Source organism: Manacus candei, unplaced genomic scaffold (assembly GCF_025592945.1).
Source record: "Manacus candei isolate 608988 ecotype Guabito, Panama unplaced genomic scaffold, ASM2559294v1 h1tg000018l, whole genome shotgun sequence".
NCBI lineage: Eukaryota > Metazoa > Chordata > Aves > Passeriformes > Pipridae > Manacus > Manacus candei.
Genome location: NW_026138066.1, coordinates 4,005,294 through 4,023,386, shown reverse-complemented (window position 1 = coordinate 4,023,386; position 18,093 = coordinate 4,005,294). Strand labels below are relative to the sequence as shown.

General features: G+C 44.0%; 2 protein-coding genes across 2 annotated transcripts; both read right to left on the bottom strand.

Annotated features, from left to right (window-relative positions):
* Nucleotides 1–2,111: 2,111 nt before the first annotated feature.
* Nucleotides 2,112–8,098, bottom strand: LOC127469701 (osteocalcin-like). Its single transcript, XM_051784350.1, has 4 exons — nt 7,955–8,098; nt 6,032–6,067; nt 4,107–4,176; nt 2,112–2,526 (listed from the first exon to the last, which is right to left on the bottom strand). The coding sequence occupies exons 1-4, from the start codon at nt 8,019–8,021 to the stop codon at nt 2,397–2,399; spliced, it is 303 nt and encodes a 100-aa protein (XP_051640310.1). The 5' UTR covers nt 8,022–8,098; the 3' UTR covers nt 2,112–2,396.
* Nucleotides 8,099–10,783: 2,685 nt separating this feature from the next.
* On the bottom strand, nt 10,784–17,044 carry MGP (matrix Gla protein). Its single transcript, XM_051784342.1, has 6 exons — nt 16,954–17,044; nt 16,786–16,850; nt 14,025–14,173; nt 13,208–13,243; nt 12,033–12,108; nt 10,784–11,159 (listed from the first exon to the last, which is right to left on the bottom strand). Exons 3-6 carry the CDS (start codon nt 14,083–14,085, stop codon nt 11,021–11,023), a joined length of 312 nt encoding a protein of 103 aa, XP_051640302.1. The 5' UTR covers nt 14,086–14,173; nt 16,786–16,850; nt 16,954–17,044; the 3' UTR covers nt 10,784–11,020.
* Between the last annotated feature and the right edge of the window lie 1,049 nt (nt 17,045–18,093).

The following is an 18,093-nucleotide window of genomic DNA, read 5'->3' as shown; positions in this document are numbered from 1 at the left end:
AGCCCCTCTTAGATGTCAATGCAGCTGCATATAATCCAGTTGCAGATTATGTCCCAGGTTTTCCCTTCTGATCTCTTAGTGTATGTTTAGTGTGAAGGGAATCAGGAAGAAAGGCCACTGAATTTGCATTTTCAAATGCTTCAGAAGAAACGGTGTACTATTAAATACAATAAATACAATGGCCATAAGATGGCAGCAGAAGATTTGTAGCAGAACTTAGACTTGGAGCTGCATTAACCAAGCAAAAATCGAATTCCTCCATTTCAGCAGTAAATTTGTAATGTGATCTGTGCACTCGGATCCCCAAAAGTCATGACTTCAGCCCACGTAGGGATCTGGTGACACAGAGTAGATGACATAATGGAGGCCTCCCAGTACAACTTGCTTGAAAAAAATATTTACTGAAAAGGAGAGAAAAAATATAAAACTAACAGAATGATCCGAACATAGACAGGAAACTTTTTGTGCTAACAAAACCATACAACAACAACAACAAAATCCTTATTTTATTATTACACCAGACATTAGGATTTCACTAATCTCTCTAGTATTTTTCCAAGCAAAAATTTCACTTCTTCCAATAAGCACTCCGTTCATTTTAACTAGATGGTGTTCAGAGGAGAGTTTTGCTGTGAGCAGTGAAGCCCCATCAGTTTATGCCAATAGAGGAACCAGTCACAGGTCACAGGTGTTTGACCAAGACATGCAGAGATATTTATTAAATGTCTTCTCCTTGGCCAAGATCAGCATAGCTTGCACAAGTCATAGCAGCTTGCCAAACAAGATGCTCACACTCCTTCTGGCAGCCATCTCTGTGGACTTATCCTGTGTCCTTACTTCAGGCCTAGGTCTTTCAGGAAAACACTGAACTGGGTAGATGGTGAATCAGGAAAAGCCTGGCCCTCCTTTCCCTCAGCATCACAGAGTGCTGGAAGTACAACCTGAATTTCGATATAGTCACTTCTGATTCACACTGGGACATGGGAGGGGAGGAGGAAGACTCATGCACCGGGTTCCTGCTCCTCAGGGCTCACAAAAGCAGGCTGTACCTTCCAGGCACCTCTTTAACCACACGTAAAGGCTGTACAGAGGAACAGAGAGAAGCAGCACACCGACCTGCTTTACATAGGCAGTGTTTATTGCAATCTGCAGCTGAGGATGGTTTCATCAGCTTACATGTAACCAGAGACTTGATCTCTGTCAGTCTCCTGAGGATCAGCAGTCCTTGTCCTTGGAGGTGTGATCTGCCATCTACCTCTCAGGGAAGGAAAGCTGACAGAGCATATTAAGGAAGCTGTGCAGAAAGTGCTAAGGTATAATATTAATACCAGAGAACAGAATGAAGTAGTGCAGAGGGAAGACAATATGTATATAAATACACGCATACATTATATATATATTTAGATACAAGTTGTCTTGAATAAATGAAATGCTGACCAACTTCAATCCATTCTTGAATCAATTTTCTTTTTGTTTATATCATAACTTTTTTTTTTTAGCTGCTTAGACACTTCTAGTTTCAAGCATAAATGCTATAGCATTAGAGACAAACAGATTGGTTTTTTTGTTCTGCTTGGGTATCTTCAGTTTCACCAGAAACTGGTTAAAAAACCCCACAAACAACAAGAGATTTCCAAGTTGCTTCTTACAGACAGTCACCAAATTCAGTGTACAAATGGAAGAGCTCATCTAAAAGGAGGAAACACTCCTTAAACACTCCTTTTGGGATTTCTTTGTTGTTGCTATATGGGCAAATTTTGTGACAGAATAACCAGAAGAATGTACCAGAACCTGATTTCTGTCTATGCATTAGTATTTGCGCACTTCTGTCTTTACAAAGACATCCTACTGTGACGCATACTTAGTGTGATTATACTATGTGAAAATACTGAACTTTCCAGTAATTCTAACAGGAAGCAGCTGTTCTTCCTTCCTCCCAGTGAGCATCCCAGGATCAGATCCATCACATTTACGCACATTGTGTAACAACATCATAATTGTGGCATTCTTCTATAATCCCCCTGCATTTTTCAGAAAAGTACAAGAGGTCTAGTTTTGTTTCTAAGGCATGCAATAGTTTTCTTGAGACTAATCACCATTTTTTTCACCTATTGTGTCCCGGGGATTCAGATGGAAGGAAGTAAGACAGAGTCTTCTGGTGAAGCTCAAAATACCACAAGAGATGCCTAAAGAGAGACTTTTTTTGATGAAAGGAAGAAAACTAATGTAAGCTCAACAAGTAGGATAATTACTGCCTGGCATTCCAGCTGGTTAAGGAGACAATGGAAGTAGATGCCAGTTTAGATATTTCCCTTCCCTCCTTCTACCCACAACCTTCTTTCTCTTGTGGGGCTCAGAGTGTTCCAAGCCGAACAAATGAAGAGACCTTCCAATCCTTAGTATCTCCCAAAGAAACGGTTGTAGGCCAAGGAAAATCCTATTTGGTCAGAGAGATAGTCACAGGGGGGATAGTTTTCACAGCGCTCATGCATCTGCTCCATTGGACTTTTATAATACTCGAAGTACCTGGAGTAGACAAAGACAGAGATACCATTCTGCAGATTCAGTCAGTGCAATTGGAAATGGTTCACACACCTGACACTGACATGAAAGGAGTGATTCTCCAGGGTACCCCAACAGGGGATTGCTCATGCTGAGTTAAATATTTATGTACATACAAACAGGTTACTTAATCAATGCTGGGGAAAAAAAAAAAGAGATTGAACCCAGCTTACAGCAATTGCTCTGCAAGTTTTATCAGCAAAGGACACCACAGAAGCAGTTAGGGTTTGAGGGGCTTCTTTGCCTTCATTCCCATTCCCCAACTACCCAGGAATATTTTTTGTTGTTAGTATTATTTATTTTTATTACATATTTATTTTTTTATTTCCTGATTGCATTTATTTTTGTTCAGTTTCTACTTACTTTCCCACTAGCTATTATTGTCTTTTAGCTTAATCACTTTTCTCTCATCATCCTCACTTCTGTTGTAGACACTAGCCCCATGCAGCTAATTTATTTTTTTTTTTGCCAGTTAAGCATGCCCAAATCTTTTAGTCTCAGCTCTGGATGCCCTTCTTAGCTCCTCTTCTAGATTTGATTAATCTTTCCTGAAGACTGTACACAACATCACAGAAGTCCCACCACTCCCTCATGAATTTTTACTTTATTTCTGTATTAGAAATACCCCATTGCATGTTGTTGAATTCATATTTCTGGATCAACCTTATCTCATTATCAAATAACACACCAGGATGTCTGTCTACCTCTGTCCTTCCTGATTAATACTTAGAGCAGAAGCTACTTTTACAATGCCCCACCTGTAAGGGGGTTGTTGGTACAGACAGTACAGTTGCTGTTACTGAATTTCATCTTGATTTTAATCACGGCAGGTTTCACCATCAGCCCATTCCTCTGCTACAATACTGTGATCCTTCCCTCTACAGATGGGGCCTCCCAATCTTCTATTGTCTAAAAACAGCATTACCCTTCCAGTCCAAAGATGGATTGAATAAAAAATCCTTTTTCCAAAGGCCCGCACAGGAGAGTAGCTTAACAAACCCTTCCAGGAAATATATGAAGAACACCCTTGCATTACCTCAAATTTTTCAAATAGTTAGTATTTCTCCAAATCTTTATGTCTGGGATTTCTGCACAAGTAGATGTATGATCTACAGCTTCAGAAAGAACAGCCACTCTGATCTAGCCTTATTCCTGCAACAGAGCTGTGCTTCCTTTGTAGGAAGCCAGAGGCAATGACCAAGCTTCTGTGATTCTCATTTTCCTGGAAATTGGTTCTGATGACCCTGTAGGTTAGAGCAGCTTCTAACTTGTATCCTTCTGTCCCCATGGATAGCCCAGACAGCTAGCACAGTCTTTCTCCCTGGGAGGAATACTGGAGTCCAGCTATGAGCTCTCTAAAGGATATTAATGAAAAAAGAACCATTTATCCATCACTGAGTCTCCTACAGCCTTTTTCCTCCAAAGTGTGGAGGTAATAACATAGATGTACTACGAAATAATACCTTGTACTGTCCTATTGCCTTCCCACCCCTCTTCAGAACAGGGACAGAGTCCAGCACTCAGCCTGACTCCTGAGTCATTACCGTTCATAGAGGCTGGATCTCTTCTGCCTCTTCACAAAGGCATTGGCAACTTCTTTTTTAATCTTGATGCCTACCAAGAGAGAACACTGCAGGTTAGAGATGCAGGGCCATGGTCTATGAAACACAAAGACCAGCCTAACCTCTGAAAATGGAAAGTCTGCTCTCTTCACAAGTAGATGACTGCTACAAACCATTCTAATGGCCTGTTCATCTCTCCCCACCCCACTATCTGCTCAAAGCCCAACAGCTGGGCTCTCTCCTCGCTGCAGCCTTCACATCTCCATGGGGCAAGGGCTTTTTCTGTCATAAACTCCATTCCCTTATCATACAGCATGATCTGAATCCACAGCAAATGTGCAGAAGGCATAAAATATGAATAAGGAGAAAAGAGAATGGCACCCTCTCTCCCTGGCCTGCTTAACTTCAGAGTCTTGGCTTTCTTTCTATGTTGTGATTCAACTGAGAGTAATATGGGACACCAACAACCAGACCTTAAAATGCTTCCAATAAGCCATGAGCAACAGACAGAAACACCAATGCTCACATGTACAGGGTTCCACAAAAGGTAAAGAGTACAAAATAGTGACAGTAAACATCACACAGGGAGAAATACACCCAGGGAGAAATACACAAGATCCCAGTGTTCAGGACCCGGAGAACACGAGAGGCCTTTCAGCCATGACAGCATTTGCCCCTGCTCTACACTAACACGCCGTTACTTGCTGCTTGTTGGCTCCCTTGATTCGTGGTTGTGCAAACACTGTGGTGCTGTGAAGCACCCCACAAACACTAAGTTGAGGCACTTCATTCCCCATCCCCATCCAGGGTCATCACAGCACAGCCTCGCTCCATGGGATCATCCCACACCAGCAGAGGTGTGCACAAATACTGGCACAGCAGCAACACAGGGAGCTGCACACCAATACTCATTTCAGCATGGAAACTGGAATGTCAATCATTGCTGTCACTGGGGGGAAGAAGAATCTAAGACCTCTGCCTGCAGGGAGATGGGGAAGTTTGTTCCTTCCCTTGTCCCCATTAAGTGTTTGACTTTGTTTCTCTTTGGAGGTGAGAGGTATGCCCTCTCTTGTGAGCTGAGGTTTAGTCTGGATCAAAATACTGACTACACAGAAACTGCCAGTTAATGAGCTGTCAGAAACCACCATCTTTCCCTGAACACTCTCTACACTTCTTTTTTTCTCTTTCCCAATCTGTGTTTGTATTGGCTCACTGGAAAAATACCAGCCTTCATGCTCCTCAGCAGCAATGTTATCCTTTAAAATGTGAGAAAGGAGAGTCAGGGGAGAATGAAAGGGATTTTCCATACAGATTTCTGCCAGGATCAGCTTGCTGCAAAAACTGTGGACATCTCAAGGTGTGCAAATCCCCATGTCCCAGGTGACGGACGAGAGGAACTGCAAATTCCTCACGTTGTGGGATTTAGCAGGGATGTCACAGCCCATTGCCATGGGCAGATTCTGCTCTCTCAACAATCTGGGGACACAGCAATCACTCTGGATAGAGGTCTGTCTATAAAGCCAGCTCAGAGCAGGGTGACAGGCCATACTGCTCCACCAACACAACCCAGTTTCACAGAGGGTAGATGCATCCAGCTGCTAACAAGCTGCAGAACTCATGTGCTGCCAGGGGATTGCTCAGGGGTTGTGGAGATGCAGGCTATGACATAGCACACCCGGAGCAATGCTGGCCTGTAGGGACACTGACCTCCCTCGTGTCACCTGCTCATGTGTGAAAGGCAGCCCCCTGTTTGCTGCACCTCAGGGACTGAAGCACTCAGGGAGCAAGAAGAGAACAGCTAGAGGGACTCAGCATGGTTCTTGTTCAGCCCTCAAACCTGTCAAAGGGGAAAAAGGAGGCAGATGCAGTAGAATAGAGCTGAGCACCAGTCACAATGATATACTCACTGTCAGCGCTGAGAGATCCTGAAGGCTCTTTGGGATCTGGAAGACAGACAGACAGACAGAAAAGAGTCTGCTTGGGATGATTTAGACTATCCTCCTGTGCTGTACTCTGTAACTGAATCCTGCCACCGTCTAGCTGGGTCCAGCTCCCCCCACTTAACTAGAAGGTCTGTTTCTCCTAAAAGGGTTTTATTAACACTCACCATTTATTAACACCCACCATAATGGTAAAATTAATCCATTATGTCTGGATTTGTTTAATTTCAACTTCCTCTGAGACAGGTTAAATGACACAACAGATGTGTAATCACTGTGGAAGGAGGAGGAAGACCTTCCTCCCTCACCCTTCCCGCCCTTGCTAAGAGTAGGGACAACTAGAACTAGGGGACCATTTGAATAAACCCCAAATTTGGGCAGAACATGAATATAGCTTAGTGTCTCCTCTATCTTTGGAAAGATACATTTCTTCTGGGGGGAATCACAAGCCATTGACAGAGAAGAGAAATAGATCAAAAAATTAGCAACAACTCTGTCCTCACAGCTTTCTGACACGAGGTTGAGGTACCTGGCTCACCAACCCTCTCAAGAGCAATTTACACACAATATTTCTGTGTTCAGTTCTGAACTTAATCCTTGATGCCCCCGCAAACATCCAAGAAAAGCACCCTCTAAGAGCTCCTAACCTGGGGTCTCACACATTGCCCTGTTTCACAATTTTTTTTCTTTCACTATTTCACCATATCTTTTTTCAACAGTGTCAGTTCCACCCAAGTTACCAGGTATTTGGCACAAGTGTATTTATGGGCAGAAAGAGGACTCTAGAGACCAAAAAAAACAAAAAAAACCAAACAATGAAAAGCACAAAAAAAACCAACCAAAAAAAAACGCTAAAAAAAAGCCAAAAACAAAACAAAAAATTTGTGTGAAAAGTGTTACGTGTAGTTCTATTTTTAAGCAATATATGCACTCCTTTGATTTAAAATAAAATAAAATTAGGAGTTACTCCTAGGCCATTAAGCATTCTGGAATATAATAATGACTAAAAAAAAGGCAGATATATACTCGAGTGAAAAAGTAAGAAAGAGACTGACAGAAGAAAAACTCTGATTAAAAAAATATATTTGCCAGAATTGAATCATGACATATCAATGCCAAGGACTGAACAGAATTTAAATCTGAATGAGATAATACAGGAAAACACAGACCTCTCTCCTGATCAGCTTCATTTTTTGATGAAAAGGAAAGCACTCATTTTTCAGATCTTTCCCCTCTTCCCTCTCTCTTCATCAATTATAGAGCTGCCACTACATTCTATCTTTTCATCATGCAGTCACCATCACTAAATCACCTTCAAATGAGATGTGCTCATTTCAATGGGACAACTCCCTGTTTTTTAAACAGGAATAGGAAGGTGTATTTCCCTCCAATTCTCCGCATCCCACATTTACCTGCGAGAGGAAGCTTGACTTGGTGCCTATCTCTGTGATCCTACAGCACTCCAGGACTGGCAAGGCACAAAATCCCTCTCCTATGGCTGACACAAATCTGCCTGCAGTTCAACCATCTTACTCAAAAGTGAGCATCCAGCATACCTTTGCCACTTCACCCAAATGATAAACTTGCTTAATTCTTAAAAATATTAAAATGTTCCAGTTCTCTGCTGCAATTCAATAAGCAACTGAGGTGGGGGGCAAATGGGTGTTGACCAGTGGAAGAAAGTGTCTGGCAAAAGATGGGTCTCTGTTCTCAAGCCCTCTCTCACTCCTGACTGACTCTCTAGCAGAGATCTGAAGTTGTGCAATGACTGGTGGTACATCTCCTCCCCCCTCAAAGCTGTCCGTCTCTCCCAGACTAAAGGGAGGCTGGTGGCAAGTTGCAGGGTTGAGCAGTGATCTAAAGAGCCTTCCTGGGAAGATGTCCCCTTACCTTTCTCGCAACAACAGAGTGCTGCCAGGGCCAGAGTCACAATCAGCAGTGCCAGCAGACTCCTCATGTCTTCTTTGGCTGTGCTAGTCTCCCTAACCTCAGAGTTTTCCTGGAGGTTACTGAAGTTCTCCGTGGCTTGCTTTTGGGCAGCAGTTTATATCCTGTGATTGCTTGGAAAGTTCAGGGATCTGGCTTGTGTTCCTGTGTCTGCACTCCAAAACAAAGCCCGTCCTTTGGGCCAGGGGATACTGGATCCTGGCAGTCATTTTGACATCCATCTCAGTACTCGGGGCATTTCCAGAAGATTTTATCAGAGGTTTTGAATGGGACTGTTGAAGAAAAACAACTGGATAGAAAAAAGTCATCTTTCTTATAAACTTCAAAGTCACTCAATTGTGTTGGAAAGGCAGGAGAGATACTAGGCACACCCAGTGGTGACCCTTCTCCCCACCCCACCTTGACTCATTCCCCTGAAGGTAAAGAAACCTGTAAAACAGTTTGCATAGGGCAAACCCATTAGATTCTTGGACAGTTTCACAATTTCACCAAATCACTTTGGAGAGATGAGATTTTTATATTGCTGAGAACTTTGGAAGCTAGTTTGAGGGAGGGTCTTTTTTTTTCTTCCTGGAAATCTTCCTAGTTTCAAAGCTTTATTTTGGCTTTTCTTGTCTAAAAAATCAAATAAACGTTTAGACTCTAAAAGTGTTTTATTCTTCAGGATTTGAGTGGTTAAAGTTGCTTGGTACATCAAGAGCCTTGCATGGGCTCCTGTACAGCCTATCTATCAATGACTGCACACTCCCAAACCCACTATGCAAGTTCCAAAAGCCATGTTTCACAAACAGCACAGGAATCATAATCTTCCTCCACTTTCTATCCAGTCCTCCTCAGACCCATGTGCAGGGTATGTTTCCAAGGGTTACAGAAGTACAGTTTAAAAGGCTCCCAAGGGCAGTCAGAGCCATCAGGGATTTTGCCAACTATTAGAAATACTGTCTTTTATCTTACAGAATTTTCACGATAAAAAAAAAACAAAGTTATCTTCTCTACAGCCCAGGAAAGATGAATATATATACTGACAACTTCCAGCAAAAGTTGTACATATATTATTCCAGCAAAAGAGCAACAGTTTAAAAATAAATAAATATCTAAAAATAATAGGTATTCTAGGAAAGTTATGCTTCCAGATGAATACTTGAAATAATATAAATAAATAAATATACAATTCTAGTAATCCAAACAGCTTTATTTGTCCTCCCAGCTTTTCCCAAGCTTTCTAACCAGCATGTAGTCTCTTAAAACTGTTAGGTTGTTGCTCACACTAATGAAATCCCACAGAAATCTCTGGTATTATTCAATATTTATACTGCTTAACTGGAGGTTGGAATCGCAAGATATTTCTGGACACAGACTCAGACAGCACGAGCCCTGTGTCTTCTGTTTTGATAGTGTCACAGTGTCAAGTCAAACTCAGACACTGCAGACTTGTTGATTTTAGGGTATGCAAGTTTGCTCCAGTTGGTGATTATAAGATTTACTTCCTTGGGAACATGCAGAGCAAGCGTGGGTGTGAATACACTTAATCCAAATAATTTTTTTTCCTTAAATGCATTTATCTCTCACTTTTTCCCCTGGACAAAACTTTAGCAACTGGCAGGATGGAGTTTCCTATCAGAAGGGTTTTCAATAAATAAATCAATCAATTACATTTCTTTCCAAAGGTTCAATTTCAAAGCTGGCAAAGCTCTGAGGCACATTTTGGAAAAAGATGCATATTTGTAATGTGCCAGGTAGATTTGGCTCTAGACTTTATTTCACAGATTAGTCAACAACTTGATACTTTATACCTCATAGCCTTTGATAGCATGTCATGAACCTTTCCCACTTCTGTAATTTGCAGGTGATGGTGTGAGCCTGGAGGTGTAAATGTTCAAACCATCTGTGCTCAGCTAAGATAGATGTTATGTCCCCTACACATCATTCACTAAGGAGTGTCCCAGCTGCTGTGTCTGCTGACCAGCCCAGAACAGTACTGAATTCTTGGGCATGTCAGCACTGGTGCTGTTTGGTCTGGGGACAGGCTCTGCAATGTGCCCTGGTGATGGTGGTGGTGACAACCCAACTGCAGTCATGCTCACTCCTCAGTGGTCCAGGAGGTGCTCAGTAACAAGTGCACAGGGTTAACACACCTTGGTTTCAAGTGATTTGTGAACAGTAAAACTGAATTGTTCTATACAAACAAAATTGGGCCTGACCCCAAAACCTGGGTTTCTTTTATTTGTTTTTTTGCCACCAAGACCCCTCTCCACCTTTGGTTTCTGCAGCTTTCTAGTGCTACCGGAATCATTCCAAGTGGAAGTAAGGGTTTTGAAAGGGGATTGCAAAAGGAAATATGAGTTAAGTCTGAACCACACACTCCTTTCTACAGGAGTACCCTACATCATGACCTGATGGTAACTGGATAAACAAGAAGAAACTTACAGGCATTTTCTGTCATCAACCCTCACTCTAACTTTGTTTTTAAGATTAGATAGATGCCTTCTAAATTTTGTTTTCCCAACTGATGAAAGATATTACAGATTTTATTTTCAAAAAGTGCCTTCTGAACACCATAGCATTATAAGATGTCTTAAGACTGGGAGCTGAGATTGGCCAGTGACCTCTGAAAGAAGCAACTTGTAGACCCCTCAACAAAAACACTGTAGATCCTTTCAAACTCTTATGATTGCAAGGTAGTAATTTTTTCCCCAGAATCTGATAAACAAACTCAGCTTCTTCATGGAAAATTACACACCCCCTTTAAAAATACTCTGACTCATGAGAAGATAGTATCAAACCAGCAATTTATTGTGTAGTAAACACCCACATTCTGAACTCATTCTGATCTCTGCTACATCAGCTCAGCACTAATTAACACAGTGTAGGAATCCATGGCTACATGGGAGAGAAGCAGCAGGCTGGAAAACATACAGGGACACAAGCAACTGAATATGTTTCAGAGCCATTGCATTTTTTGGGAGGATACCCTGGACTCCAGGCCCCAGGATAGGGGCAGGTCATCCATTACTTAGTCCTCCTCTTCCCAAAATAGTGCCTGTAAGCAGCAGCATAGCCATGGCGATAAGCGTACAGCTCACAAGGGTAGTAGTCCTCGCAGATCTCCCTCTGACGTTCATGGGGTGCCTTAGTACGCTCCCTGATCCTGTAAAAGTAGGAGAGATGAGGGGTAAGTGCTGTCATCCCAAATATCTGCCTACAGCCCTTTCCTGCACCACAGCTCCCAACCAGGATTAAGGGTCCGTCACCAGAGTCCATTATCCAGCTACAAAGATCTTGGCACACCAGCTCCTGTGTTTACTACACCCAGGCAGCGATGTGACCTACAGCAAGAATGTTTTGCCTCCCCAGGCAATCTTTTATTTCAGGGCTAAGTAAGGTGGTAGGGAGAGGGGAATGGCTCCTGCCTCAGTCTGAGGAGGGGTCCTCCCTTTGCAGCCTACCTCAGCCTACTCCCTTCAGCTCTTCCCCAAAACCACACATGGAACAAAGACCTAAAACATCATGCAAAGGGGCCACCTGGTACTGAGGAGGTTTGCTTTGATGCCTCACTAAGAGATGATTTCTGTGCTTCAGTCTTAATTTTCACAAGCCTTGCATGACGCATGAAATTGCCTATATCCATATTTTATAGAGGAGGCAAGGAGGCCCTCAGATGGCCCTGTGATTTAGAAAAGGTCAGTTCTGCTTGATATCTGAGGACTAGAATAAGATCTCAAACTGAGCTTGCTTTCTGATCATCCCACACTCATTCCCTCTCCTTCTGTTGGTGTTTCCTTTAGAAGAATTAATCAGAGTCCTCCCAGAACATGACATGTCCCCAAACCAAAGGACGTGTTCTCTGTTATCTGAATTCTCGCTCCTCCCAGGACTGGGGACTTCAGGGATACCTCACACTGAGAGAGGGACTGAGGCTTCTCAGAAGTCACTGTGGCTGCCACCTCTGGTACCAGCCTGAGCTTGGCAAGGAGGAACCTCTCCCCATTCCCATCCTCAGTGTCTTTAGTCCATAACATACCTCTCCTGAGTGATGGCTCCTAGTCTCGTGTCAGCTTGTATGAAGTCATTGGCCCTTCGCCTATTGATGAAGGGATCTGAGAAGGCAAGGAGTTATTCAGGATAGAGAGGTACTTTTTCAATGCCAGATTGCAACAAAAGCTAGCTTTCACCTTTATAACAGCCTTCTTGTCTGCCCTCCTATGCACAGTGAAACCCAGGACCTTTTAAATTCCCTCCTGTCGCCCCCACTGGTTCGCGCACAGGCTCTCACTGTGGTTGGTGCAGCCTGTATGGAAGTGCACAGGGTGGTCTTGCTCTGCTGTTACTCAAGTCACCTAGGGGAATGCTACTGTGATTTTGCTGCCACAGCTCCTCCAAGTAAGTGGAGCTTGGCGAAGAAGAGATAGGCATCAAGCTGCACAGACCGTGGGAAGCCTGAGCACACTCAGAATTACAAGAATAGTGAAATTACAGGTAAAAACAGGAAGGGCCTGAGTAAGTCTCTCTGCCTCCAAGGTTAGGCAGTCACTGAAAGTTTCACTTTCGAGAAACATCACAGTCCTGTTGCAGAGTTCAGGAGTCTGTGGATATTGGCTCGCACATGTGCCTTTGTGCTTCTAAATATCTGTTTTGTGAAGCCCTTCTTCCAGATGTCCAAATTTCTTTTTAGCTTCAGTCCATCTGTGCTCTAACTTCTCTAGGATATTGCTTGTTCCAGAGTAAGACTCTCCACCCTTTCATGCTTTTCCTGTGACACTCACTCTCTCTTCCAGCAAAAGCATCCCCCTATCCATACATCCCACCTGCTTCCAAGGTGCTTAGGCAAGGCTCTCCTTGTCCTTGGGAGAGAATAAATTTTGTAACTGGCTTCTGCAGTACCTCTTTCCATGCTCATCCTAGAGCTTTTTGAGCAATGTCCTTTTCTAGTGTCAGTTAACCTGGTTTTGGTACATGCCAACTGACACCTAAGATCTGTTTGCCAATTTTCTTTTCCAATTTGCATTATATTCAATGCAAAATGGTGGTATGAACATGTGTTGATATATCTCTCCCTTTTTTTCTTGAAACTCCATCTCCCAGTAAATTCAGTTTCCTAGGGCTGAGTGTTTAATCCCTACAGTAAAGTACAAGGAAATGATCTTGAGCACATCTATAGCACACTTCAAATCCAAGAAAACAGTAAAGCAGTCTTACAATAATGCTCGTGGGACTCCATGCTCTCATGGGACTCTGGGGAAAGAAAGAGTAAAACGTGGTAAGACACTGTACTGATAGGAATCGGTCTTTCACACTCTACAGATCAACAGAACACACATACAAATCAGAGAAGTCAGGTTTTAAGGTACTGTTTAAAAGGAAGAGAAAGGGATCAGAGGCGTGACCTAGAATTTATTCGAGTTTAGAGTGTTCAGGAGTTTAATATGGAGCCATGTGGTGTTTTAGTCAGAACTTCCAGACTTGTGCTCGGTCATCCAGTCTGATTCTCAAGAATGGTTCCTCACTTTCTGTTCCTGACACTTCAGTGGGTATGAGACATGCTTACCTTCAAAGCTTACAAGTGTTCTCAGGGAATGGATTAGCACAGTGAAATGCACTTGACTCTTGGATAAAGCAGAATGTTAATTCCACCAGTACAGAACTGTGTGCCTCACAGGAAAACGGGGCTAACATTACAAAAGGAAAAAAGGAAATCTTCCTATTAACAAGGACTAACTAAGAATAAATACTGTTATTGTAGTCCAGACAACAAAAGGACAGAAAGAGGAGCAGTCTGTGAGGTGAGCTGGAACAGAGAGGAAGGGGCTGAAGCATCCTGGACCACAAATCCCAGTGACTGGAGCCAACAGCTCTGGAACAGGAATAGGAGGATCTGACGCAAGGGCAACAAAGCAGGCAAGAGATTAAGTTAAGAGAAAAGAAGACACAGAGTTACATAACAAACATCTGAACAGACCCAAAAATATCTGCAGGTTTGGAGTTATCATTCTACCCAGTAATAAAAGTCACCTACCATAGCAAGTGGCAGCCATCACCAAGACAGCCAGAAATGTAAGGATGATGAGAGTGCGCATTGTGCCAGTGCAGGGAGGAATCTCTCACTGTCTTTCTTGCTGTGTTTTGCTTTCTTCCCACTGAGGGCAGCTGGAGATCCTGGGCTGACTGCAAAATTAGCAGTGGAATGTTTATTAAGAAAATATAGTTAGGAGGGGGCCTATGAAAGAGCCTGGGCAAGACGATGGCTAGCTGGTACACTCTCTATAGAGCCATTACAAAACATCCTCTATTAGCAGATTGAATCAAGTTTTGGGAATGCATGCCCCCTTCCTCTCCCAGTTCAGGGCTGGGGGTCATAATCCAGAGACAAACATGTCACTAACACTCCACACTCATAAAAGCTGGCCTGCTTTTGGAATTTCAGGAAAGGAATTTCAGAGACTGCCAGAGGTCCAAAGGCAGAGGTGCGTGTTGACCCCAAATGCAAATGTTTGCCTTTCTAATTTTTCCTCTGATCTGCCCTCTTTGCCCCCACCATGTTCCATCTGGATAGAGCCAACCCAAACTGTTTTGTCAGCTTTGCTGATGGAGATGTGGAGACTGAGGCTTCAAACACTCCTGCTTCCCTCAGTCCCCCTCTCTCCAGTGGCCCTTGCTGTGATGGCAGCCCGCCAGTCATCAGAGGAGGAACACAATCCTAGTGCCCATTCCTGTCTCCTACTTTATTGCTCCAGGACTAACAAGCAGCAACCTAAACAAATCCCTTCTGCCAAAGGGATCATCATTTTTGCATTAAGATGATACCCATAACTCTCTCTCAGAGGGCTCTCACTGTGGTACTGACACTACACTCCATTTCCAGACCAAGGAAGGACATCTTGGTGGAGGCAGAGGTAACCATATCTCTCAGGACTGATGTCTGTCTGGTCTAGCACTAGCAGTCCTTGCTCTACCAGGCACTGACATCAGATGTCAATGCAAGGCTTTTCAGCTGGGACAAATCTCCAAGGCCAGCAGTCTCTGGGAGCATTACCTTGGTTTTTAAGCAAATCAAGAGTTTGTCTGGGACCAATATCAAGGACAGCAGAGATGGACAAAATATTGAGTGTTCAACTCTCCAGCAGCTCTGTGGGAAAGTAGAAAAGAGTAAAAGAAGAAAGAAGGAATTACAGAGATGGCCATCCCTGCTGGGTGAAGAGCAAAGAGGAGTAGTTTGCTAGAGGAAAGACAGGGAGGGAAAGTGGGTACCCAGTGCCTGCCAGCCCTCACATAATGGCAGTGGTGGGGCTGGGACCCTGCACACTGCCTGGGGATGAGCCTAGGGCATAGGAACCATTCTCAAGTGTGATCCAAGCTGTGATGACCACCTGTTTTCTCCATGTATACATGCAGGCATCAGGATCTCTCACTGTCAGGGTACAGAGCGAATGCACTCTGGATTCAGGCCATTCTCCCCAAACCACTGTGGTGTTGTCACTGCTGTTACATTCAGAGGCCAATCCGTGAAACCACACTGCAGGTAACACAGCCAAGAACTACAGGGTCAGCTAGCCAGAGTCTAACCCTTCACCAGAGAGGAGTGAAACTTCAGTGGAAAAAAGATTACTCTTTTAATCTTACTAAATTAATATTTACAACTTAGTCTTTCAATGCCAAACTCGTGGCCCTTTCCTGAAGCCTCTGGTTTCTGGGAGAGAAATTGAGAAGGATCTTCAACTACAGATCAAAGAGATAGAATTGCTTTTCTTCCCCATTATCCCATCCCATGTGGAGATCACCTCAGTCCTGTGCCATCAATGCTTAGCCTAAAATGAGGAGGAAAACTAAGGGAAAAAACATAAGTCTGCTATACACAGAAGGTCAGAAGGGAACAGAGACATTTATGCTGCCCTTCCATGCCCTGCCACTCCAGCCTCTTTAAGGAATATATCTGCTCTGATTGTTTTCATTCCTTAGAGCTCATAGTTTCAGACTTAGTGTTGAATGTGGATTTTATAGGTTTCCCAAGTGTCTTGTACAGGAACTACTAAGAAAGGGAGATTTGAGGGAGAGACTGGAGGAGGGACCCCAGTGGGAAAACAGTGGGGCACAGAGAGGGAGATGCTGGGAGTACTTTGGAATGAAAGTGAGGCTGCACAATGGGAAACTCCAACATGCTTTCCAGCCAAACCCTCTTTATTTATCTTTACTCAAGGCAGAGCTTTCTGCTCCCTGGAAGACTCTGTTCCCATTTCAGAGGATGCTGATCCCAGAATGCCCGGAGCATACCCTGCATCAACCACAGGAGAAGAGCCACAAACACCACTTTAACCCAAATGTTTCATTTTCCACCACAGAGGCAATACATTTTTCAAGGGTGAACACGCCGGCTACACAGCCCTATACCAACAAATCTCCTTCGAGGAATGCTTTCTCTTGCAACTCCATACTTCCCTGCACACATCTCCCCTCCCCAGCAATAGTGGGCTGCCCCAGAGGTAACATACCATGCAAGACAGTGAGCCCAACCTCTCTGCTTTCTAGAAGCAGCCACTGGTTAGAAATAGAGAAGGGAGCTAAGGCAATCACCTGCATATGCCAGGGAAATCTCCGCAGTCCCTCAGATAAAGGGGGAATCAAAAAAGCAGCCCTGATCTGTCTACTGCTGGATTGGAGACTCACAACGTTATACACATGCCTTAGCAACCACTCCTAACATTTTGCAGCTGTGAAGCACCAGCAAGGCAATAATAACAAGCAGCTGTCCAGTAAAAGCAAGGCGGTCCCTGCATACTCACTAAGGTGTTGTTTGCCTGCAGCTCTTGTCTGGCGGTGCAGCTCTTCTGGTGTCCTGAACCCTGGACTGAAGAAAAGGGACCTTTTATTTATTAGCATTAATCAGTGACTCCTCCCCTCTCCCACTCTTGATCCACCCCCAAGGGTACCACCTTCTCCATCAGAAATACCTTCTGCTCACAGCCAGGAAACCAACAACCTCAAGGAACTGAGCCAAGAGGGAGAGAGCCAGAGCAGACACCAGCCACATCCAGGTTACCTCTCTGTGCCCAGGAGCAATGAGTGGACAGAGATCTGAGAACAAGCTCCAATCTTTGCTGCAAGACCCTCCCTCTTCCACCCTCTCCTCCCCTTCTGTGCTCTAACTCAAGCCATGCTGCTAGCCAGGGCACCTATTCTTCCACAGGAAAGAGGAAGCCAGAAGCCTTCTCCCCCTCTCTTCATGCTGCTTTTACAACTGTCTGATCCCCTCTCTTAGTGGCAGGCTAATGTCAGACTGAAAATTCACATAACAAAGATGTCTGCTTTTCCATGTAGCTCTGAAAACCCCGAAGTGACAAAACCCTGTGAGTTGGCTTACACAAACTTAACCCCTGAGATGCACCCTCTCAGTTCACACCAGGCCCATAACAGTGCTGGACAGCCTAGGGCATGTACTTGTTGGACAGGGCTACTGGGCTTCTGATCCTGTCTGCACCACCTAGCACATGGTGCATGTAGAGCACACAGGCACCACACTGGGATGCTGAACCCATGAGAGTAGCAACCTGCAGCAGTGCTCCCTCCCTCAGCAGAAATCCATGCCTGGTGCATGCTCAGCAAAGATGCTGGCAGGTCCAGTCCCTAAGTAAGGGTAGGCATAGACTGAGGGACTGAGCTCAGCAGAGGTGTAATCATAGCATGGTTTGGGTTGGAAGGGACCTTACAGATGATACAGTTCCAACTTCCCTGCCATGGATAGGGACACCTTACATTAGCTCAGGTTGCTCAAAGCCTCATCCAGACAGCACAAGACTCTGGTCTTTGGGTATTCACAACTTCTCTGGGCAACACCTTTCAGCATCTCTCCACCCTCACAGTAAAGAATTTCACTGTAATATCTAATGGAGGGATGACCAGCTGCAGAAATTAGTGGTTTGGGAAGTTAAGAAAGAAAACCCATCACATTATTCATTAATTAAACAGCTGGTGAGTGTGGCTTGCCTGGTCCAGAAAAAGATCAAGTGTGGTCTGATGTGCAGTCTCAGTTGCAAAATGAAAATGATAGAATATGCATGGAGTTAAAGAACCACCAAATGTTTGGACAGAGA

Bases quoted from the DNA above. Each gene is read 5' to 3' on its own strand.
- MGP (XM_051784342.1), bottom strand. From the start codon at position 14,085: ATGCGCACTCTCATCATCCTTACATTTCTGGCTGTCTTGGTGATGGCT. The intron at 13,244-14,024 runs GTAGGTGACTTT...TTCTTTCCCCAG, and splicing joins GATGGCTGCCACTTGCTATG to AGTCCCATGAGAGCATGGAG. The intron at 11,160-12,032 runs GTATGTTATGGA...CTACTTTTACAG, and splicing joins GGAGCCATCACTCAGGAGAG to GATCAGGGAGCGTACTAAGG.
- LOC127469701 (XM_051784350.1), bottom strand. From the start codon at position 8,021: ATGAGGAGTCTGCTGGCACTGCTGATTGTGACTCTGGCCCTGGCAGCA. The intron at 6,068-7,954 runs GTAAGGGGACAT...TCTGTCTTCCAG, and splicing joins ACTCTGTTGTTGCGAGAAAG to ATCCCAAAGAGCCTTCAGGA. The intron at 4,177-6,031 runs GTGAGTATATCA...CTCTCTTGGTAG, and splicing joins AGGATCTCTCAGCGCTGACA to GCATCAAGATTAAAAAAGAA.